Source organism: Parasteatoda tepidariorum, chromosome 2 (genome assembly GCF_982258835.1).
Source record: "Parasteatoda tepidariorum strain Cologne lab strain chromosome 2, Ptep-v5.0, whole genome shotgun sequence".
Lineage (NCBI taxonomy): Eukaryota > Metazoa > Arthropoda > Arachnida > Araneae > Theridiidae > Parasteatoda > Parasteatoda tepidariorum.
The window spans coordinates 39,636,294-39,662,684 of NC_141756.1; the positions used below are offsets into that span (position 1 = coordinate 39,636,294).

The 26,391-nt window shown below is 29.3% G+C and overlaps 1 protein-coding gene across 1 annotated transcript; it reads right to left on the bottom strand.

The window, feature by feature from the left end:
* Positions 1 to 1,138: 1,138 nt before the first annotated feature.
* Positions 1,139 to 19,761, bottom strand: LOC107443650 (uncharacterized). The gene is made up of 3 exons (XM_016057593.4): positions 17,628 to 19,761; positions 5,781 to 5,971; positions 1,139 to 4,300 (listed from the first exon to the last, which is right to left on the bottom strand). Exons 1-3 carry the CDS (start codon positions 17,698 to 17,700, stop codon positions 3,488 to 3,490), a joined length of 1,077 nt encoding a protein of 358 aa, XP_015913079.2. The 5' UTR covers positions 17,701 to 19,761; the 3' UTR covers positions 1,139 to 3,487.
* Positions 19,762 to 26,391: the final 6,630 nt, after the last annotated feature.

Consider the following 26,391-nt stretch of genomic DNA (forward strand, 5'->3'; position numbering starts at 1 on the left):
TAATTCGATTTGTTTATTTACAAGTAATGCCTAAAAAGAAAAGACCTAACATTACTTCGGCGCGCAAGAGCACGTAGTGAGCAACCAGATAACAATAACCAGAGTGAGCATTATCAGGTTGTTCAATTCAGATTCATGTACTAAAAACATGACAATATTTAATTTAAACTCAATTAGGAATTAATTAATTAATTGAAGTGAGAATGCTTTAAAAGGCTGCTGTTGAATTGATATTTTTCTACTGGGAGCTACCTTAACGTCTAAAAAACGTTTAAGTGTTTGTATTGAATGCATTGAATTTTTTTTTATATTTCGCGTTTATTTATGCATTGAATTTTCACGCTTTAAAATGAAGAATATTAGTGAAGCAATATTTGATAATTTATTTTGCTAATATGTTTCTTATTTAGCTAATGTTTTGTTTTTTTCACCATGTACAATCTAAATAGCTAATATACTTTTTTAAAAGCCAATAAGAACATTGGTAGAATTCATCTACATAAGTACAATACTATGTCTTTGATGATAAAATACTATGTCTTTGATGATAATATATTATGACTTTGTGCTAGAACATTGTGTTCATTGGCGAGCGAGCGCAGCGAGCCATGGTTCACGGCGTGAACCACATAGGATTGCGTAGCAATTCTCGGGGGTTGGCGAGCAGGGGGCGGAGCCTCCTAGTTATTAAAATAAAAATAAAAATTATAGAAGAAATAAAAAACCTTTAACTGGAATTATAACTTCAGTCTCGAAAATTGATTTTAAACAAACTATAATAGATTTAAATTGCGGAATTAAACTCGTGTCGATTAATTTACTTTGATAAGATGTTTTCTTTTTTTTTAAATTATTAAATAGCTTTATTTTCGATAAGGATATCCTGTGTTTTTGTTTATTATTTTTCGATATGAATTGTAATAGTTTCTATTATTAATGTTCTTATATTTATTTTCGAAAGTTATTAAAATTAATGATTGAAGCTTAGTACTATCAAATATTTTCAATTATGTGCTTTCTCAAAAAAAAAAAAAAACTTATATTATAAAATTGCGTGACAATAAATAAAAAAATAAGCTATCGTAAAAGAAAAATCATCATTATAATTAAATTCAGAGAAAAAAAAATTGGAACGAAATTGGAAATCAATATATTTATTCAATCAATAAAAATGGTTTAAAATGGTATAAAAACAAGCAAGACAAAATTCAACGCTCAGTAGAAAATATCTTAAAAAATTGCACACTTTTAAAGCTTATAAAATGCAGCACGCACACTATTGCATACAATATTGCAGTGAGTCCTACACTTTGATATTAAACGACAATACACACATAAACAAAAAGAATATATTAAATTTGTTTTTACAAGTTTTTTCTAAATCAAAATTCAGTAACATTTATCAGCTTTAGAGAAACAGAAATAGAAGAATTTTGAAAAAAGTATAGAAAAGAAAAAGAAATAAATTCACTGACTAGATATACAATAATTATAAACAATTCTAATAAATAAATAAGTAATAAATATGAACTAAAAGAAAAGCAAATAAAATATTTCATTTACTATATTTGGCATTATATATTTCTTAAAACCTTTCATAATCATATAATCATCTTTAACAGAAACCCTGTTAGTCCCTTTAAGAACCGTTAAAATACCACGAAAGCAAATTTTTTTTTGAATTTTTATATTAGTCACTATAATAAAAAACGAACAAATAGTAAAATTGTGAAAATTTTTCTTTTTACTTTCAGTATCATTCATTCTGGTACACCGGAATTCTGTGAACTACTTTAAAAATACGCTAGAATATTCGAATAAAAACTTACTAACATAGATTTAAAAACAAAAAATATATTTTGCTCTAACTCTAACTCTTTGGTCCACATCAACTTTCGAGATCGTAATCTCAAATACAAAATATCGTTCATTCGATTCGAAATCTGCATATCTAAGAATAACTTTCTGATTATTATTTTTGAATAAAGTTTTGAATAACGTGAAATTTTTAAAATCGTTTTACGTTTTTTTTTCTTTTTTTAAAAATTTTATTTCACGAATTTTATTGCCCTAAAAACATTAGGAAAGTTAATAAGCAAGGATATTAAAAAAACAAAGAAATATTACAGATTTGTTATTTTTATTCTCATGTTGCAAAGCTTTATAAAGCTTACAAAAGAGCTTAGGAGTTTCTCCACAATAACATTTAACAACGAAATTTCTATTTATCAACTTTAGAGAATATAGTTGTATGCGCAATCATATTAGTTTAAACATGACGTTAATTACGCTGTTCGAGGCGTTAATAATGTCAATTAATGATGACAAGTTTAGAATGCATGGCAAATCTGCGTTCACATTTTCCTTTAGAAATATATTAAAAATAGCGTCTGATTTAACACAACTAACTGATTTCTGTGAAACAAATAGTAACCCAGAGAATGCTCTGATATGCAGTAGCTAATTGAATAATAAGACTTAATACTTAATTAGAAATTAAGTAATGATATTTAGTAAAAAAAAAAGAAGCAAAAAATGATGTAAATTAAGGATTCTTGAATGATAGGATCGATTCAACAGCAAGGAATCGTTTAGAGAAACGATTCTGCATTTTCAGAAACAAACTTTTCTAGAAAAGTAAAAAATAAATTATATGAAAACACGTTTTTGGGTAGTAGATTATTGTGTAGGAATAATTTCTAAATTTGCCAAAATTTAAAACATAATTCATAGAGTTTACTTATACTTTACCATCAGGAAGCAAGATCTTTAATTTGGTGTGAAAAATTCTATGTAGAATAAGTTTTAGTACTAAGTTTTATGAGGCATTTCTTATCTTTTTTTTTTTAACTTAGTTTATTATTTTGCTCTTTTTTCAACTAAATTAGAAATATGGAATGACTTTTCTGCATAAATGAACAATTTAGTTTGTTTATTAAAAAAAATAGCGAAATTAAAATATAAATATCAATTTCAAATTTTTAAGTATCAGTTTCAATAAAAAAAGTATGTTAAAAAATTATCAAGTATGCTTTTCTAAACATGTAAAATCTTTCCTAAAGCTTTTACGAATCAGTCGAAAATTGAAATTCGCAACGCTCTACAACTTCTGGTAGCTATTTGTCATGTTCTAAGTAAGAAAATATAAAATACGTGGCAACTTTTCATCTTTTGTTATAAACTTCAAGGCAATTTTTTACAGCGGATAAAAAGGCTCTTAAAATCATATGCCAACGCTATAAAAATATATCTGGACCCTGTAATACAGCTAACTGCATTATCAATTAAGCTTACAGTCAATAAAAATATGATCAGGAAAGCATCACAGTCATCTTTGGTACAGGCACAATGGATAATTCACTCCATGTTCCACTAGTAAGATTGCTCAATGCATCTTTGGTACACGTACAATGGATAAATTCATTCCGTGTTTTAATGACAATTGTTTAATGTTTACATAGAATCTTTTCACGGAGATCATAATATTCTAACTCACGAGAACAGGCGATCCTCTTCCCAGCAAGGCAGAGGGCGATATTTTTCTATCGCAAGACTCTTTATTAGTCACCAAATCCAGGATGACATTTTTATTTTGATCCAGTTGCTGTTGTTGTTGCTGTTGCCGGTGAACTCTCATACAGGAAGATTCCTCATGCTTGTAGAGATAGCTTTTCAAAGCAAAAGCTTTACCACAACGCTGGCAAACATATGGCTTGCTGCTGGAGTGTGTTTGAATGTGAGCTCTGAGGTTGGATTTGTCGGCGAAGGCTTTTCGACATACTGGACACTTGAATGGTTTTTCACCTGTGTGGGTCCGAATGTGACCTTGCAGCAACCAAGGTCTGCTGAAACATTTGCCACAGTAGGGGCACTGACAGCCTTGACTATGGGTTCTGACATGCATGCTATAAGCTGGCATGGACACATACACTTTGTCACAGTGTGGACATTTGCGTGCTTTCTTATCCGTGACACTGCGATGGGTTTGTCGGTGTCTAGCTAAATTGCTAGAAGTGCTGTATCGTTTTCCGCATTCATTGCAAACGTGGCTGTCTTGCTGCTGGTTACTGGAAGACAAAATTGGAGAACTACGGCTGGTAGAGCAGGGACTACTGTCAGGAGATTGTTGACGTATATTTGGCTGATGTTGTTGTTGTTGCATTAACTGTCGGATGACAGTGACAAGAGCAGAAGTTGTACTCTGGTAAGGACGGTAAGTACTGTTTGTTATGGGTGGGCTCATAGAAACACTTCTGTAGGCTACTAAAGGTGGAGTACTTTGAGGAGATGGATGAAATGTCTGTAAGTAATGAAAATGCTATTATTAAAAAATAATAATAAATAAATTATTAAAAAATTGAAGTGATAGAACATAAATATATTTATGTTGTTAATACTTTAATATTGCAGCAATTTTGTTAAAAACGCACTGTTCTGTTCTTCATTTAATAAAACTTAATAGAAAATAAAATTTTCAAAATTTCATATAATTAGTTATTGCTCTGTAATAAAATGTTTAAAAAATTTCCATATTTAAAAAAAGGACAAATTTATATTTATAGATAGAAATAGAAATTATATTTATAGATAGAGATAGAAATTTTTGAATTGTAAGATAAGGAATTTTTTGCTCATTTTAAAGAACATAACTTTACACTGCAAAATACAAAATTTTCTCAAAATCGGTTGAATAGTGCCTGAGAAATCAAATTTTAAATATCTGACTTCTTTGAAATTCAATTTCTCAGAAAATTCTTTTTTCATTAATATGTAGACTATTCGTATCCAATTTATACTGCATTAACATGGTTTTTCGAAGTTCTGTTGCCAAGGAAAATTAAAAAAAGCGAGTATTTAAGTGCCTTACACTTGAAGCAAAACGAGGAATTTAAACTGCATATATCATCATGCCGTGATGAATTATCTGGAGCTTAGAACGGACAAATAACTTAAATATTTTATAAGTTATTAAACTTATTTAAAAATCGCAAATGTAGCGACATTTTCCCACCTCGATTAAAATTATTAAAATCACTGCCTTGATCTCAGTTTTTGCAAATTTTTATGAGCATATAATGCAGCATTGGAGTAAGTTTTTAAATATTGAGAAACGAGACCACAAACGCTTTTCATTTCTACGAAACTGTGGCTATTCTCCGTATTGACGTTTTGTGCCATTATTAGAATAATCATAGGCAGCACTAACTTTATTTAAGCTAAACTTGTCCTAACAGTCACTGTTGCAAACTCGCAGCAGCTATGAAAATAGCATTTTATTCGCGAAAAAGTATAATTTCATACGACGACGAATCCTTCCAAAAAACAACTTTAAGAATGAATAAATTAAACTGGTTGCACCTTTCTGACTCCCCTTTTGACTATAATTATAACTTAAAATTCAAGTTTTGCTTCGAGTTTCGCGCTTATTATTATTATTAATTTGGCAACGAGAAAGAACTTTAAAGAACAGCTTTAAGGAAGAAGAGTGCTTTTACACTCTTAGAAATATTGGCCAACCCTATTATTGATAATATGGTTTGAACTTGAAAAATTTGGTGCAAATTTGCTGCAGACTAAAATGAACTATATTTTCGCTCTAGCTTGACCATAATATCAAATATTCAAGTTTTAAAAATATGGTCAAATTTAGAACCATAAGATTGCAGAAAGCATGGATTGATTTTATGGTTCAATACACTCCAAAACTTCTATCACTGTGGCTATTGATACATAGCAGCTTCTTATGTGGGTAAATTTTAAAAACACTTAAAGTTACCTACCATGAGACTCAAGGGCTGTCCATCATCAGATGTAGGACTTTGCTGCTGTGACCTGGACTCATGAGCCGGAGATCGGGGACTCGTTGGTTTCAAGTTCTCATATCCGATGGAGTCCGTTTCACTGTCGCAGTAAGGGGGTGAGCAGAAAGAGGGACCTTCAGCCGTCGACACTCCCCGTTCCGGGCTCGTCTCTGCAAAGAGAAAACGAAATAAAACTGTCAACGGTGTTTCTAGTTCGACATAAACAGTTCTTTGTGAAATTTAAGAGGAAGAAGCTATCCATAGTACATAAATATTTTTTTTTGAGGTGGATTTTCCCAGGGAAAGATTTACCGTTAGGAGGTGGTTGGAATTTTACTCTTGGCTGGTGGCCGTGTTTTAAAACTATTGAAGAAAGATAAACAGTTGAAAAAGAAGGAAAAAAAATTTCCTACTACTTATATTTCGTGGTAAACGATAAAAATAAATATGGATACATTATCTTAACAAATAACTACTAGCACTTAAAGATATATTGAAAATGAAACAGGTGTTTTTTCCACTAAAATTTTTAGTATATTCATTACGAAGAAAATCACGTATAGATATTGACAGAAAAGAGTAAATAAGTTGAAAACATTGCTAAAAATTAATAAGAATATTTCATATTTTATAGCTGGCGTTGAATAACCGACACCATACTGAGTTTATGACAATCAATGTTCAACTCCGTAGCCTTCTAAATTTGAACATAACCCAAAAGATAAGGGATCTCCTAGATCAAGCACTGGGTCAAACTAACTTTTTGATGGAATTAATTCGCATTTGAGTGACACGGGCAAGAAAACCACGAAAACAACCCACAGTTAGCCCGACGGCAAAGGAATTTTAATCCATAATTCATCCGCCACTTATGATATTTTACGTAATCACTGTGGTAGTAGCGGGCCGAAAACAGAACTCACGTCAACTAGCCAAAGCTGGTATTCGAACATGGGTCACCTTATTGGGAGGTAAATGCTCAATCGCCACGACTAAGAAGAATTTTTGGGCATTTTTCTACTTTTTTTAAAATTATATTTCTAATACGTCAATCTTTTATTCGAAGGCTTTTAATTTTCGCTAGAATATTCTAAATCAGGCTGCACATTCGGAAAAAAATTGAAAAATGGTTGTGAAAGATTGAAGAAAAAAATAATTTTACTAATTGCCATATACCAAAATATATTTGTAATGTAAAGAAAATATATATAGAAGATAGAGAAAACATATCATATATCAATCAACAGCCTCATGAAGCATAAAGTATTTTATTAAACTTTCAATTCTCATTAAAATTTGTCCTAATAGATTTTCAACGCTTTCTGGAATTCGTAAAGACGCTAAACACATTAAACCATGAAGAAATTTTTAAAAATTTCTATAATTTTTTCAAGAATTATCTATTTTATGACATTAGTAGTTATCCACAAAATAAAATGAACCGAAAACAAATAAAATATCAAACAGTTTACAAATAACAATACTTAAATCCTTGTACCAATCACAGTTTAGTAAGCTTATAGAGAGATATTGAAAAAGACACATGGAATTATAAATTTTGCCATTAGAGGTGAAAGCAAAACATTTGTTGCCAATAAATTTTTAACCTTTTCTAATTTCTTAACCACCCAACCAGTAAGTTTCTTAACTTCATTTAAAAATAAATTATTATTATCGTTTGTTTTTTCAAACGATTTTATAGTGAAAAAACTTTGAACCAAAGTATCTTTTTCTCAAAACATAACTGTATCTGATTCCTTAAAAAAAAAAAAAAAACTAGTAGATAAAATGCCTCGTCTGTACAGGGAGACATAAAGTGGGTACCATTTTTATCTTCTTATCAGTTCTCGTCCAGACCACCCCGTGTCCCTATCATAAACTCATCCAAATTCATTATAAAAGTCACGGGCAGTGTGCGGATAAAGAAATTGAAACAATTTTTAATACAAGAGAGGGAAAAAAAAGGATTTTACCACTTTCTATATTGCCATAGCGAATCGTCAAATTCTATATCAATCTTTCAACTTGCTAGCTTTACCACACACGGTTAGAGTGCCAACTTTGGGGGTCAGCATTCAAAAGGTCAAACATACTGACGATATATCAGCGAGTTGTCAGGTTGGAAAGGGTAATTTTTCTGCTTTTTTTACAGCAACTGAACGAACCCTTGTTTGATTAAAAAAATTATAAGAGAGGATACAATTTTATGACACTGTTTTCGCGAGGTAAGCTAAGTTTTCTTCAAAAAACCATTATTTACTTATTTGTTTTTTTTAATACATTGCGCCATTGAGAAAAAAAATCTAACCTAAAATTGTTCTGGGAAGTAAAATGTTGTTTTAACTCTTTTAATGGTCCTTTATGGTTTATGGTTTGATTGATATTTCGTTCCTTAAAGATGATCGCTTCAACTACAAGATTGATTACTGTAACATATAAAACTCATCAGATTTTCTTAATTTTTAAAAGCCTTTTTCATTTTTCAACAGAAGAAGGTTATGGAGAACCAGGTTGATGGGGAATAAGAAGAAATTGAAAGTATTTGAGCGTGTAAAACATGTTTTATAAATTTTATAAAGAATGATTGGCAGTAGATGCAACAGATTCCGTTGTTCGGAAAAAATAAATTGTAATGTTATAGAGCCCAATTCCCAATTTTTCATAAAATATGTTTGAAGGAATCTAGAAATTTGAGGTATTACTTCCAAAATTAATTTAAATTATGATAAGCTAAAACTAATCTTAATTTTTTTTTGTATATTTTAAAATAAGTAAATAAATAAATAAAATGACTATTGAAATGATCACAGCAAATATTCTTACTAACACTGATCCGATAAACTGATTGTAGATTCTATTCCCTATTATTATTGTTATTATCATTTAAATCTCCAAGTACTTCGAATTTTGATATTCTTTACGATGAGAAACATTTATATTATTAAAACAATTTTGAGCTAACGCTAAACTAATTAAAATTTTATTCATGGACAGAATAAGATTTATTAGATTCTTTGGTGTAACAAACGTTTCAATCTTTTAAAGTTTAGATGGTTAATCTTAGAAATCGAAGTTTCGTTTAACTGAAACTTTTTCACCATATGAAAAGTATTAATCTCTAATCTCGGCTAATATTTTATTTCTATTTCTGAATTTAATGAAACCTGTTCTGTTCTTTCTGTATAAGATATTTTATTTCTATTCCTGTTCTTTTCCTTATTTATCACGAATTTAATAATGTACAAAAAGATAATTTCTTCCAGAAAAGTATTGGAAAATCTAAAGAACACAAAAAGTATTGAATATTGAGAAATTCCATGAAATGAAATATTTCCGACACTACGGCACCCTCATGATCCCGCATTTTACAAGTGTCTCATACCAGCTTATCCCATCCACTCAGCGATCTATTAAAGATTGCGATAAAAATCCCATCGATGTTATCAAATATCGCCCCACCTCATAGCTACTGTATAACCGACCCTCTTGTTGGCGGGCCATGAAGGGGACGTCAAGATCCACTTGTGGTGTCTAGGCTCTTCAATTCTTAAGGGATATAATACTCTCACTAATGGAATAGCACACAGGCATTTTGATAGGGCATGTCCAGACACGCAATCCATGTTCACACGCCAAAGGAGTACTTGTTGCCGATTCTGTTGTCCTATCGCGGACCTTTTGACTGCTATCTGCTAAGCTTAGCGAAGGTGAAGGGTGCATTTTTAGAAAAATTTGGCATATTTCAGAGTCTTTAGACGTCTGTCTGACTTTTCTACTTATATGTCTTCTTTATGGCAACCGCCTTGTTGGTAATAAATCTTCTTAAGGTGGTAGATTCGAAAAAAATATACTTGATTTTTGTATGGAAGGTAGACACGGCTGCACGAAATTGCTTAGGTTTCTTCAAAATTTTAATTACTTGGCTCATTTTCTCTTTATATAAGTTTGAAATGCACGAAATGATTTAATTAAAGGAAGCAATAAAAACTGAAGAGATGCGATATTATTATTTACTGGATTCAAAATTAAAAGTAAAACCCCGAATTTATTTAAATGAATTCCTTTGGAATCTAGCTAAAAATTGGAAAAGTTATTCGATTTTTAAATCTTAAATGAATTTTTGAAATGCTTTTCAAGAATTGATTTAACAAGTTTAAGTTGTTTTAGCATGTATAGTTTTCAGCCTATGAACAGATTCTGGCCAACTATGCTAAATGTATAACTGTAGAATGAAGAATGTAGAAAGCTAGTGAATGAACTTTCACTGATGACCCAGCTTTTATAAGTTAATTATCAATATTTTATTTTGTTGGATCATTAATCTAGAACATTAGTTTGAACTGATTTAAATTTTTTCCTGTTAAAATATGACCCTTTTAATTTAATGTTCTTTAAAGACAATTTATAATTAATTCTTAAATGATAATTTTTATTTTACGTGGAATATAGCTAATGTCATACCTACAGGTATAAAGCTATTAACAGTTGCTAAATAGCTCTGCATATAACATGCCTAGTAATATAGTGTGTAAAGTATTCTGTTAATAATTTCAAATATTGCAATATTTACCAGTTTAATAGTATGCATAAATTTACAGCTCAATAATCTTATTCGTGAAAATCATCCCATCTCTAAAGGTGGAATCTTATTTATAATTCTTGAGTCAAAATAAAGGCAGATAAATATTTAATACTAAGCAATATTATTTGCTCTAAACTGAATTTAATTTGCATGACTAGTTTTCTTGAAATGATCATTTTTAATATTTCATTCCGAATTTATAAAATAAATATCAAGTCCAAGGGGCATCAAATATATAGAAGTCACCTCAACAGGACCGAGTTTCGAATGTTAAACTGTTTTATTTGGTTTGCATAAAAAGGAAATGTGTTGTTTATTGAATTAAAAATTTGTGTTTAAGATCCTTAATTCGGAACAGTTGAAGTGGCATGAGATTTTAAACTCATAATTGTAAAATTTGGTAAAAATATTATTGTTAAGAAACAGTAACTTTTACTTACTACCACAAGAGAATTCCAAAAAATCTATGATTTGTTTTTATAAATTTTTGAATCTTAATTATTTTTGTCGAATACTAGTTATTTTTCTACAGCTTGTGACCCACATGACTCAGGGCTTTGAGGCTGTAGATGAGAGCAATTCAGATTTTGCATGTTTTATAATAACGGTAGTCAGCAACTTTTCAGCAGTACCGCGAAGTGAGGTTTTCAAGTCCATGTCAAGAATACAGATAAAGAAAATTATCAAGCTTTAATTAAGGGCCTGTAACATATAAAATTTAAAAATCAAAGTATTTTTTTCTTTTTAAGGAAGATTTTAATTCAATCTTTTATCTTTTAATTCCAACTTCAATTTTTCAATTCAATATTCTAATTTATTTCTAAGATTCAAACAAAATTAATGAACTTCTCTTTAATTTCCATTAATGGAAAATGGAAAAATAATAACATTGTTGATATATTTGAATTACGGAAATTTTAGTCTTAATACGAATTTCACTTTGATGAAGTTTTGAACATACTACTACAAATTTATTTTATATTATTTATTTAATATTATTCAAATCTATTATAAATCAATTCAATTTTATAGTGCATACATTTCCAATATAAATCTATAACTCTTTCGTCAAAAATACCGGCCTTGCAGAAAAAGATATTGTTCTCAATTTGTCGCAACTTGCTTTTAGCAACAGAAACTTGAAGAATTTCGTGGTAGTAGTTTAGTATAAATTTCGGTTTTCATAGTTAGAGTTTTTATTATTAGAGTTAGAGTACACATTTAGGGTAAAAATACAAAACTGAAAAGCAAATTTTGCCTAATAAATTGCTTTGATGCCATGCTCTCTAAGGTTACCAAATTTTATCACAAATTATAAAACAATATTTCATTGTTAATGTTACTCATATTCATAACTAAAGCGCTTCGGTAAAAATTACTGAGCTTTTCGGTGTTCCCATAGAGCCAGAAATACTATAAATTTTAAAATATTCTGGTAGTTTTGATCATACTTCTTTTCGCAATGTATAATTTGCATCGCGTTTTTTGAATGTACATTTCTTGCAAAATGACCCTTATTAAATTGTGTCAATGGTCAAACCTCAGTGGTAGACGGATTATGCGTTAGAGTTCCCTTGCCATCAGACTAACCGTGGGAGGAATTCGCGGTTTTCCACCCTATGTAGCGGAAATACTGGTTAGTTCTATCAAAATGTCCTCCTCGAAGGATAGTTTGTCCCAATACTTGATCCAGGAGTTCCCTTGTCTTTTGGATTGGGTTCAAAATTACGGTTATTAAATATATATATGTTTCATTCAGTAATACTATTTATATATTCCATTCATATATGGCAACGTTACTTTTAAAAAGTAACGAGTAAAAGTACAAGTATTTTTAAAAAAAGTAACGAGTAAAAAGTAAAAAGTTCTTATTTTAAAAAGTAACGAGTAAAAAGTACAAGTAAAAGTACAAGTACTAAACAAAAAAAGTAACGATTTAAAAGTACATTTCTAGGAAATCGAAAATTCAAAATAACCTAAAATTCTATTGAATAATATTCTTATGTTCTTAAATGTTTTTGCAAAATTGTTGTTATTTATTTAATTATTTTTAATTTTGAAAGTTATGGACATTAATTTATTTTTAAATTCGGAAGAATATTATAATATAATCGTATAATATAATTTTAAAATCAAATATAATTTTAATATCAAACTTTTTATGGCTTTGCACGAAAAAGAAATTTTATCTATTGATTTTAATTTTTAGCTTATTATTTTTATTTATTTAAATTGCCATTGATTTAAAATTGTTTTACTCTATAGAAACGTGTTTTAAAAGCACAAACATAAACAAAGCAAACACGGGGTTTCAGATAGCTTTGTGATCTTTGAGCTAGTAAAAAATAATTGAATATGCAGTATAAGTTGAAACAGAACAGTCTACAGTTTTATTTGTAACAATGGCTAATGCTGAAGTCATGCAAGAAAATCATTTTCAGAAACATTTCTGCCTAAGGGAATAATTAAAATTTGTAAACGAATTTTAGTATCAACGGCTAAATTAATACCTTCGAGTTTTCAAGAGTTAAAATAGTAATTATAATAGTTTTCAATAGCACAAATAGTTCTGAAGTTCTTAGAGATTTGACTGGGCGTTGTTTGACAAGGTCGGGCATAAACATAATTTTAGTAAAAAATATACTAGGTAAAAATGTATTTAGTAAAAAATGTATTAAGACAAAAATTTATTATTAGTGAGTTCAAAAAGAAAATTGAAAAACGTAATAACAAAATCCAACATTTTTTTATTTAAAATGTATTAAACAAATGCATAAAACTCGAAAATGAATGAAAATAACTTGCTAATTAATATTTTTATTCATTTTGCAAAATAATTGCATTTCGAAAGCATTTTTTTTTTTTTTAGAAAACTTACCGAGTTTTAGAAAAAAGTAACGATTTCATTCGACATTTCCGTTACAAATACTTGTACTTATTCCCTAAAAAAGTAACGAAAGTACAAGTAAAAGTACTAAATTAAAAAAGTAACGAAGTACAAGTAAAAGTACGTAATTTTTACTTGTACCGGCGGTAGAAGTAACGTAAGTAAAAGTACTGCCATATATGATTCCATTATACTAATATAAAGAAATCAATAGGTTTAAGATAGACAGCAAAGTCAGACCAATTTGTATTCATTCAATGCACAATTATGTTAGGGAATCCAATAAGTCATCATTCTTGGCTGTCAAGATATTTGATTTAAATCAGGGAAAAGTTATTAATTTCATGGTGTAACTGTTAAAAAATGTAATTCTAATACTTTTTTTTTCAAAATTATTGAGATTGGTCAGCATTAAAAATTTGTCCTATCACTTCAAGCTACTGACTATGTTATTTTTCAGATTCTAGACAACTTAAAAGTGCTTAACTTGATAGATATAGCAAGAAAAAAACGTTTTAAATTTTTTATTACGTTTTTAAATGTCTACGCGTCAACTGAGATAAAATGTTTAGATCGCATAAACCTCCTGTATTTTGTAAATAAATAAACAGAAAATTTATTATCTGCAATTTATGTGTTTTTGAAACTGTCACATGTTTTCTTACTTATTACTAGCAGAAATTACGATATTAGTCCTTTTCTATCATTTGGAATGTAGAGAAAACAATTTTGTTTAAGGGTTTGAAAGTAAAAATTAATATTTTAATTGCTAATAAGGCTGAACTTAAGGTGCGAGGTTTTAGACTACAGTGCATTTCTACAATAATATTGAAAATTATTATTTATATTTTCTTGTTTAAAGACTACATAGTGGACTTAGTTTACATTATTTCATTTAATTATATTTATACTTTTCATGAAGAAATAAAATCAATATTAAAGTCTACTACAAAATACTATTTTTTAAGAAAAATAGAATACTAAGTTTCCTCATAATTATATATCAGACATCAAAGAACTGAAATTAAAAGTTGTTGAAAATTTCAACCCTAATAATTTCTTATGTTGCTAATGACTTTTATTTACTAATTGTATTGTAAAATTTATTTTCTTGATTTTATTTCAAAGCATTCTGTACTTACTGTAATACTTTTGGAAGGAATATCTATGTTTTGTAGCAGCATGTTAAAAAGTGTAATTTTAGAAAAGTAATTTATTAAAAGTGCGATCAATTTAGTCGACAAGTACGCTAATAGGTATATAAAAGGTATAGGATATTACTAATCTTTGAAACTAATATTGACCTGTTATCATACAAATTGTCTTTCAAAATAATTTTTATTAAGTTTCAAAGGTATAAAAGAATGCATTAAATAATGGGGATACTTTTTCTTGTTGAAATAAACAGAGATATTTTGTTAATAATAATAAAACTTAGTGAACAAATTAATTACTTTTTTAAAGTTTAGGATAAGTAAAAGGTATTTCGAAATAAAAAAATTTTTTTATTAAAAATTTATTCTTGTTCATAGTTATTCTTCTAACATGCATTTACTTAATATTAAGAACTTATACTGATTAACTTTTGGTGGGTGATATTTTATAATGAAAATATGTAAGAAGCGCAAGTTTTTGTAAACTATCGAAAAGAAAAACAATAAATTTTCAAAATTATTAATCTTGGAACTTGTTTTTATATTTTTATTTCAAGTTTTGAATACATAAAATTTCAAACTCATTCATTAAATTTTTACGAAAGCAATTTGCACAGCTTTTCTTAATATATTTTTAAATTGGTTTTACTAGCTGTCTTGCTGGTTGCATCATACCCCAGGAATGCTTCGTAAGCATCTCTGTTTCAGTAAACAGATCATTACATCAAAATAAAAACCATTTAATTAAAAAATAAACATTTCTTATTGTATTAATACAGTATTGGTCCCACAAATAAAGTTTCCGCTTCCATTGGGATTAAATTTAAACCTATAATTGCGCGCAGTTAATATATATATATATATACTATAGCAACAACATACATAAACTTGTTTTAGAAATTCTTATATAATTTTCAGTTGATATAAAAACTCCTTTGTTATAAAAATTATACAGCAATTATATGAAAAATCATTTCTTAATACTGCTTCAGAGTTTAAATATTTGTTTTGCATTCATTGTTGTTAATACATGTGTTGACTCAACACAGTTTCACATAAAATCATTTTTAAAGTTAATAAACATTTTTAAAAAGAAAATATGCACGCAATTATTTAATAATTTTAAAGCAGTAGTAAAATATCGGTATCATAAAATGTTGTATAATATTATGTAAGCGCTTTTTAATTTTGTGTAAATAAATAATACATCTATTTTTAAACTTTTCAGTTTGAATAATAATCAAATTAAAAAATATAATAATAATAATAAGGAATAAAGTTATGAAGGAACGATAAATCAATATTGATAGTTAATTCATTTAAAAGAGAGATAAGTGAATAATTTAAAGGTAATTACCATTATAACCTTTATTAATTTTATGCTGATAGCAGTCAAACATAAATCGGTCTTCATTGCTTATTAAAGATCATATCACATGATTTTTTTTTGTTGAAGGAGAAAACATAAAACGGTCGTCATCATCAAAAGATTATTAAGTACATTTAGAAAATTATTTTTTGAAGGAATACATACTAAAAAAAACATACAAATTTTATGAATTTGTACTAATTTTTAATGTAAAAACATTTAGACAAATTTGTTGCAAAAAACTTTGCTAATTCATTATAAAAACTTCTTAAAATTTTCATATATTTTTTCTCTCCATATTTTTATTAAGTCAATATAAACGTTTTGCAGAACTATATTTGTTGAAAAGAAATATTACTTTAATACTTATTTTTATAGATTACAAGATTTACAGAAATTAATACAATGGTATTAAGGTACTCAACTTAAATATTTAACTAAGTAAAATTTTTAAAATAGTTTTTTCATTGAAGTTAAGTGCAGTTTTTAAGTAGTTTCTTATTTGGCGATAACCATGAGAGCCTCTGTGACAGAAGGAATAGATTTTTTTCTTTCTGTGCATATTCTTTCTATTGAAATGAGAATAAAAACCAATTGTTATGCCTTTTATGCTAAAAACTGAATATGTTGTTAAGATTTTAACAAAGTGGGTATATTTAGTTAGCACTTTTTGGTACCGAATATTAGAAAAAAAAATAATCTCTGCTTGTCTAAATGGTAAGACGTATTTGGCGAAAATATTCCTGAAACTGAATTTGCAGCATAATTTGTTAAGATTTAATAAGAATTAGTTATGGATCCGAAAGTTCTAAGGAAAGAATTATTGGAAGTTCTTTCGTAAAAATTGGCGATAAAGTGAAATTACTTTAAACAAAATTTTGGCAAAATTTATACAAATTTAATTTTATTTGTATTTTGAATTATCATTTTTTATTAAGTATTTACAATTTATTTTTAAAAATTAGTACATCGATTATTCAAATTAAGTTTTTTGTTGGATAAAATTCAGCGAGTTTGGCTCGTTTCCTTCGTTTTCATAGGGACAAACAGTATTAGTTTGGCTTTATTAAATTAGAATAGAGATACTGAGATATTTTCGCTAACCCTTATAATTTGCGCTAATAGCTATTTTACTTGAAAATAAATCAAACAAGCCAAAATTCAACACTTAAGAAGTATTGTTCCAAAAAAATCTGGTAAAATTAAAGAAAAATCTGAAAAAAAATCTGGTAAAATTACCGTAATGTATGGCTATGATATTTTTGATAAAAATATAAAACCTTAAATTCTGGTTAATTGAATTAAAATATACGTTATTTAAACTATTCATTTGGTAATTTTTCCGTTTATAAGGTAACGGTTTACCGGAAATTCTGGTTTTCAAAATTATAGCTCTTGTTACCACACATTTTGCAAAAAATACATTGATGAAAAGTAAATTTAATTGAATAAATGGTTTTTATGCCATGCTCTAAGGTATCATCATAAGTTTACACGAAATTTTATCATGTTTACGAAATCTTTTCACACATTAAAATAATTATATTTTACTGCAAAATTTGCCAAAAAACGAAATGTTACCACATTCTAGTAGTTTTGATCAATTTCATTTTCTCAGTATATAATTTAAACGAGCTAAAACTTAATACAAAATTATTGCTCCTTCGTTACGTCGTTCTTATTATTTCGAAAATATTTTTAATTGCTTAAATATCCAAATAAGTTCTTAATTTAAAAACAATATCTGAAATTTAAGAACATGCTTAAAATTGGCCCAGTCTCTTTTCCAATCATTAATTCTCACAACAAATAAATAAGTAATTTTGCAACTTACCTCTCGACAGTATTTGATTATCTTCATAGTCCACAGCTGATTTGTATCTTTTAATTAGAAAAGCTCGAGGCATCTTCAAAGTGTATCACAAAAATAAGTCCTCTTGGATATAAGAATCATATAAAAATAAAGTCACTTCTCAACCACGGATGATCACAACAGATTCAAGAGGTGCACCACATCCCGGAGAAGTCCGTGCGATGCCACTTCGGTTGACGATTGTAAAGACAGTGACTTTATAAAAACTCTTGAAGATGATGCTCTTGTGGGGGAGTGTGTGTGTGTGTGAGGTTAGTTGCGCCACGTGGGTTAGGTCTGTGGGGGTCTGTTTCCGGTAAATTCTTCCCCCCACTGTCTTTTTTCTCCTGAGCTTCTTCCTGCCTTATCCTTTTTTTTTTCTTATAATTTCATCCCTTGGTGAGATATTGCTTTTTTACTTCTTTTATTCTTTATCTTCCTTGAGAACTTTAATTACTCTTAGAACCTGTGCCAGGGAAATCTGCGCATCATTTTTTATGAGATGGAAGGTGAAATCCAACAAGTGTTTTGCGAAAGAGATGTTCAAAGTCAGCTATTTTATTTAGACTTATATTCAGCGATGATTATCTATATTTATAATCAGAAATAGAAATGATAGACTTTTACCATTATTTAGAGGTTTACTAGTAGTGTGTTTGGTGAATTTTTTTTTGCTGGTACCAAGAACAAAAAGTTTGGTACTCTTGCTGTTAGACTCGATTGCCTTCTTCTTTTACCATCACTTAGATTTTGATCATTAATGTCTATGGCGAATTTCTTTATCGGCTCTAAAAAGAAAACTTTCCGTAGTTTTGCTGTTTGAATTCACTAAGATTTTGACCATTAATGTCTATGGAGAATTTCTTTATCGACTTAGCAAAGAAAGTTTCTTGTAGTTTTGCTGTTTGACTTCACTAAGATTTTGACAATCAATATCTATGGAGAATTTCTTTATCGACTTTGCAAAGAAAGTTTTTTGTAGTTTTGCTGTTTGACTTCACTAAGATTTTGACCATCAATGTCTATGGAGAATTTCTTTATCGGTTCAACAAGGAAAGCTTTCCATAGTTTTTCTGTTTAACTTCACCAAGATTTTGCCTAGCAATGTCCTTAGAGATTTTTTTTTCAATGCAGAAAGAGCTTTTGGTATTTTTGCTGTTCAGTAAAATGAGTTTAAGTACCTGTTGCTTTAAAAAAATAATATATTTTTTGTACTCTCGAGCAGGATATTGATGTTGCCAATACTTTATACAAACGTTAAATATAATTATTTTCGTGTGTTTGCCAAACTGTTGATTCCTGACTGAGCAAATGACACGTGATTAAATAAATGATTTTTTTCTCTATCCGTTAAATTTAAAGTTATCGAAAACTGGCACCATAGAAATATTATTAAATAAATTGTCCTAATTAAAACTTTTAAGTTGAACTATCGAAATATTTGGAGATTGAAAAAAGTAAATATAATAAGGGCAGTAATATTATTTATGAAACAATAGCAAAACAATATCAAATTTGGAACTAATACAGCTGCGAGTTTATGATAAGTAAAAATTAAACATAAGTATCAAAAAGCTCATTCATTTAAATGCAGTAAAAATGAAGGACTTAAGTAAATAAAATATTAATATTTTCAAATAACGTTCTTCTTAAATTTTAGTTAAGCAGAACTTAGCAATAATTTTATAATTTCCTCGTATTATGTTAAAGGAAACTATCTACACACTACGAAAGTATCTCACATACAATTTTAACCAAATTATTTATGATTTTAAATTAACTTACAATAGATTTTCAATAAAACAAACACGAAAGAAGCATTTCTACGAAAAACAGTAATTAAATTTTCGGTAGTGGAATATTGCAGAAATTACATAATCAAATGACTTAGTTTCATTATAGACGCGTAAACAAACAGAAAAAAAAAATCTCGAACGATTCGATTCCGTGAGCAATGGCTCAAATCCGCTTTTCAACCAGGTAAGTATCTCTTTGAATAAGCATGAGGCGAAGTGGGGGAAAAAAGGATGCTTTGAAGGAAGAGAAAAAGCTGTATAGTGACGTGGAGTGTTAGAGAGAGAGGATGCCGAGGAGGAGGGATGCTGATCTCCACTGAGAGGATCCTTAGCTTTCCTTGGGACGCGAGCCAACGTACGTCCACGTGCATTTTTTTAATTCTTTACTTTTTTAAATAGGCGGGGGCAACGTGCCAGTTAAGACCAATAGCGTTGAAGATGTTCAACCCAAAAAGTACAAAAATAAACTCGTGGTGGTAGGTTTAGACATCTGGTCCGATGCTCGGAAGCGCGTGGCATTCTCGCTGCATGATCTTTCATCATCTGAATAGTCATTCCTCTCTCTCTCTCTCTTTCTCCCCATACTCATTTTTCTTTTATTCTTCTGTTAAAAAGGAAAGTTTTTGTAACTACATCTTCCTTTAGAACAGAAGGAAGAGGCTCCTTTCCTAAATTTAGGGAAGGAAAGAAGGTGAAAAGGTATTTTTGACCATGCTCGGTAATGGACCATAAGTTGGGGTTGTAATGGGTGCCCATTAGTCAAAACACACGTGCAGTTCTTCTTCGCTTGCTGAGATCACTGAAATATTTATGCGCTGTTATTTGGAATATATTATAATAAATATTAATAATGTAGTATGCCACTATTTCAAAAATATTATACACTAATGTTTTAAGTAGTGATACAATGATATAAGTATATAAATATTTAAAATGTTATTATTATGTGTGTTGCATTATAAAATATTCAAAATATTGTTAGCATGATGAATGAATACATTTTAAATGTTCTTAAACGCGATAAAAATTGACCTATTATTTTCCGTGTACTAATGTAACTATTAAGGGGTAACTAAAAATAGTCAGGTAAAAATTAGCTGCATACCGTTAAACTCGATAAATAAATAAATATACATAATAGAAATAATAAAAAATGCGAGCAATTTTCTAGTCAGGAAATGTTTTCGTAATTGAAATAATTTATAAATTTGCTATAATTATAAGATATATTATTTATTACTGAATTTAATACTGTAATTTAATATTGAGTAGTTTAATACTGTCGAATAAAAAATAGTATGTTTGAATAATACCGGGAAATGAACAAAGTTACATTTTAAGCACAGCAGATTTTTTGCAAGGTAGGCATTCGAAATACCATTCAAAATGTTCAGCAAATTACATTAACTTTTTCACATAAAATAATCTCATGAAATTTTATTCTGATTATTTCGACTTCATTAGTGAGATAGTTCAGATTTCTTTTACAAATAAAATAGGCAAATAACTTTCAGGCCTTGTACAGTTAAAAGCGACTATTGGAATATTTTAGGACAAAGTTCAAAAAAATTGATTGATTTAAATAAAGAAATTCATTAAAATTTATATTTCTGGGAACGAACATGTTTCTATTACGAAGGAAAATAGTACATTCATAAAATACAGTGAGTGCTTTTTTTAATGTGCTTTATCGCTTATTATTCCATGCTACGTTAAGGAAATTCCAACACGAAGAAGAGAAAGTGTAACTGCGTCTTCCGTTACCAAATTGAACTTTGGTGAAATCAGAATAAAATTAGGAGCGCGATATACCACGAGTGAAATTCTCTTTCACTCCTATAACTAGTTTAAAGTATAGAAACAGTGAGTTCAGAAAAACCTGGAGTAAGCAATAAAGTCTCAAATACTAAAAAGGAACTCTTAGAAAATCAAAACGAAAATAAATCTTGAGAATATAGCTTAGGATTACGCAATGAAGAAGTTCATTTGACACAATTTATTTGTATTTCAATGTTTTGAATTTTTTTTCTCAATAGTTGAAACTTTATGGGTTACTCTAGGTTAGTTTGAACTAACTTTTTCTTTCTCTTAAATTAATAATGGAAGTGAAAGAGAATTTGAAACGAAAAATTTCTCACGTCGTATGACGTCCTCTTAAAAGGCACTCACTGTAAAAGTCTCATGTGTTACTGTAGAAGTCTGAAGTCTGGTAAATCCTAGGTTTTAATGGTAAAACCTAGGATTTAAGAATATGGCTTGGCAACTTCTATGGTTTACCGCAGGCTTGGTAAAAGACCGAAATGAAATGATAAAGTATACATTGGACTTTTATAAAGCCACTTTGGTAAAAGCTAGGTTTTACCGGTAAACTCTCCAATTTACCAGACCTTGGGTTTTTAACGTAATAGATGTTTGATATATAGACTTTTATTTCATTAGTTTCATCATATAAAAATTAAGGCGATGAAAATCTATATATATATTTAAAAACAAATAATGAAATAAATAATTAAATTTTGTTAAAACATACACTTATTAATCTTATCAAAATGTGTGTCAAAAAACGTGATTGACAGACTGTAGTCAAAGATTTTCGTCAAAAATAGATCTAGCGGTTTTTTCCTGTGGTTTCTAGTGGTTCGTGAAATGTTTAACTCGGAAAAAAAGAGATTGCGCAGAACTTTCTTCTTTTTTTTTAATGATGTTTTTTGAAAATTGAAATTACGTCTAAAATATCATTCGTTTATTAATTAAAAAAATAGTAGTATCTATAGTACATTTAATTTGGTCCCTAAGAGTTATTTCAAACTTAGTGTAGTCATAATCTGGTATAAATTGGATGATATTTTTAGCCTTGGCTTATAAAGCAATTAAAAAATTACAACAAATCTGATTTAGTTTAAAATGGCATAGAAGTAACTGAAATCAGATAAGGGTTAAAAAGGTTTTACAGTAAGCATAACTTATTTTATCAATAAGTAATCAAAGGCGATGAACTGCATAAAAATGTATGAATTGCATAAAAGTTTTTAAAAAAAGAATAAACAGTTACTTGAAAGTCTAATATTTGAAATGGCTTTTACATTCTATAGATTATTATTTTTTATATTGAGCACATCCTTGAAACAAACGTTGATTCTAGATTTTTAAATATAGGGTTTTGAAGTTTAGAAATTAGAAGGATGTGGTTTTTTATCCATGTACATTTTAGAAATAAATTTATTTAAAAACTTTTTACCATTAGTTAATTACTTTTTACGTAAGAGCAGTGCTGGGCTTGGGTTTTTCTTTTTGAATTTTGAGGTGATCCTGGTCAATCAATCTGCAGGTGCCGACTTTCATCGAATATGCTGCTGGGTTAATCTTGAGAGATTTTGGTCATTTCGTTTTTCAGACACAAACGTGGATGAATATAATTTAAAAAAAAATTCTGCTTAGGCAAGTTCACATTAATTGTCGATATATTTTATATTATTGTATTTAATCTGAGGTTCTATGGCGTTTGAATCAATCTGTTCAATAATCACTGAATAAAAGAATAAAATAAAAAAAGTCGTGATAGCTCAGGGGAAAGAGCGTTCGCCTTCCAATGAGGTGAACCGGGGTTCGATCCAGGCGATGGCTGGTCGATACGAATTCCACATCCGGCTTGCACCGACCACAGTGCTGACATGAAATATCCTCAATGGTAGGCGGATCATGAGTTAGAATCCCTTTGCCGTCAGAATAACCGTGGGAGGTTCTCGTGGTCTTCCCCTCCATGTAACGCAAATGCGGGTTAGTTCCATCAAAAAGTCCTCCACGAAAGCAAATTTATCCTGATACTTTACAGGAGTTCCCTTATCCTCTGGATTGGGTTCAAAATTACAAGGTTACGGAGCTGAACATTAGTAGTAGTAAACCCATAAAATTGGGTCGGCTGTTCAACGACAGTTATGAAATAAAAATAAAATCACTGAATAAAAAGGTTTGAGGGAAAACACGATAACATAGGGACTCAATGTAGGAGTTCTATGGTACGTGAATTATTCTCCTCAACAATCACTGTAAAAAGATTTACGAGAAACAATAAAACCGACAAAATAGTAGCTTAATGTATGCGTTCCATTGTGCTTGAATTATTCTGTTCAACAATTAGTGTAGAAAGGTTTGAGGGTAAACACGATAATATAGGAATTTAAGTTAGAAGTTCATGAATTATTCTATTCAACAATCACTGAGGGAAGCCACGATAACATAGGAACTTGATATTCATTCCATTGTGCACGTTATTCTGTTCAACAATTAGTGCAAAAAGATTTATCAAAAAACACGATAAAAACTTCAAATCTGTAAACTGATATTGTCTGGATGAATGCAAAAAAGAAGAAAAAAAAGTACTTGAGAAAGCATGGCGAAGATTTCTTGAATTTTTTTTTATTTGAATTGAAGATAAAAATATCATTGTAAGTAGCTAGTTTTCCGCTTCCTAAATTTTTTTTAATTAAAAGGTCTTCTATTAACTATTTTTAAAATTAATAACCCGTTCAAAATGCTTCAAAAACTTAACTGAAGAACGCAAAATGATATTTTTAAAGCAAAATTGCGGCATTCTACAAAGCACAAACTGCCGTAGGAAGAAGGGTGAAATGGTCCTTTTAACCACTCTTAACTGTCAGGACTTGCACACATGGGTGAAATTTTCCTTTTTTTCATTTTCCATCGGAAGTAATATTTGTAGTTTTCTGGTGCAGGATCCAACCCCCCTTTCGCACTTCGTTAAGAGATGGGTGAGAGTGATCTAGGGGGATAGGGTTCACATCCGTGGGGGGACAGACGACACGCGTGGCACAGAGAATAAAACAAAAACCAAGAAAGGAGGAGGTGGAAGGAAATGAATTGCGATACTTTTCATCATCAGGTATGGTGACGTTAAGTTTCCTGGGCAGAAGATGGAATATCATGGTTACATACACAAATATTGCCTTTTTTTGTTCCTGAAATATCGTGAATGAAGTTTTGTAAATTAGAATTCCAGAGCTTGTATATCACTAATTGATACTTTATTTATCATTTTATAATTCTTTTGAAAAAAAATATCTTTCAGAAGCTTATGCATGAATCACTGTTTTTAATATGCATATAAGTATCCAAATTAAGAGTTGAAAGTTTATATTTAAAAAGGGCAAAATAAAAAATAAAAGCTAATGAAAAGGTGAGAATCACTAGTCATCGACTAACATAGAGAACAAACATGCACCCAAAGAAACCTCTGTTATATTTGCGTTGGATTATGCTAAAGTAGAAATGGATTTTTAAATTTAAAACTTTTGGTACTTTGAGGAAGTGGCATAACCAGTAAAGAGTTACAACAAAGTGAAGTAAACCCAGATCAGTTGCTGTAAATCTACAATTTCGTATAAAAATATTTTAAATTCAAATAAAAGAAAATGATCTAGGCGTGATGGGAAGCTTATGCGGTGAACTGAAAGAAGGAGATGAAACTGAATAAGTTCAGGTAAGATCTCGTAGATGATAGAAAATGGTTGCTAGAACACGAAACCTAAATGAAATAAATTAAAGATTGAGTGAAAATTATTAAAAAACAAGGTTTCTAAATGTCTGGAAGCTATATTACTCTTCTCGATATAGAATGGCATGCTAAGAAATTTCAAAGAGGTTTTAAGAGCTTTTTTCAAAGAGGTTTTAAGAGTTTGGATATGCAATAGAGTTTACTATTTTAACTTTATACATAATGTTTTTCATATTCTATTAGTCAAAGTACATTAGCGTAGAGCTTACATTAGCAACGTAAAAACTTCTGTCAGATTGTCAGCGTTACGATTGTTAATGTTAATAAATTTTAGTTTATTAACAGATTAACTTTCATTGTTATTGATCCATAATATCTTAAATATTGAAAGAAGCAAAAATTTTACTTTTTTCAAAACTGTTTTAGTTTTAATTGCAGGATGTTTGGGCATTCTTCAGAAAATGAAATGATTTCGACTAATTCAATTCAACAGGAACATTGCTGAATGATTTTAGCTAAAAAAATATCCAAAGCAGTGACTAGAGCTCCAACAATGTTGAGAAATAAAATAGAGTTTAATGTTTTTATTTTATGCTTAATATCTTTCTTAATCCGTCAGTTAAAGTACATTTCGTTGGAGACTACATTGGCAAGGTAAAAACTCTACTGAGATTGGCAGCGTTACGATCCTTAATAATGTTAATCGATTTTAATTTAAATTAATTAAAACTTAATAATGTTAATCGATTTTAATTTATTAACGGATTAACTTTAATTGTTATTGATGCATAATTTCTTAAACATTGAAATTAGCTTTTACTTTTTTTAGGACAGTTTAAATACAGAAAGTTTAGAACCATTTAAACAAGTTTCAACTATTTGCGGAAGTTGGCATACGAGCATTCCAATGAACTGAATTGGCTACCTTCGGAAAGCTACAACGCACTTCTATTTGCAAGATAAACCATCTTTAATGATCCTTTGGATATCCTCAGTGGCGTCGTACCACCTGTAAGAAGACAGATTTAGAAACAGAATTCCAGAAAATAAAAGTGCGCCATTTGCACGGGCGACGTGCCAGGGAAACGTCATTACATCTTACATAAGAATGCGAAATCTCTAACGATCTTTAGGGCTCTTGAGGTGCCACTTTGTGCTTATTTAACTAGTTTATGTGATAGTATGGACTACGAGATGAAGCGACAGTTGTTTTAAATTAAGTTTCTGCAAAGAATAAATACACTTCTGAACTGTTTAAAAATATTTAAAGGGATGAAGGTTGTAACATGGTTTCACAACTCTGAAAGCAATTGAAATAGATTTATCCTTCTGTTGCTCATGAAGAAAGTTGTACAGAGTTTGTTTGGCTATTCTAAACTCAAGATTCAATTGCACTAATCGTATTATGCCAAAGCAGGTAGATAAAGAAAGAAAAAAG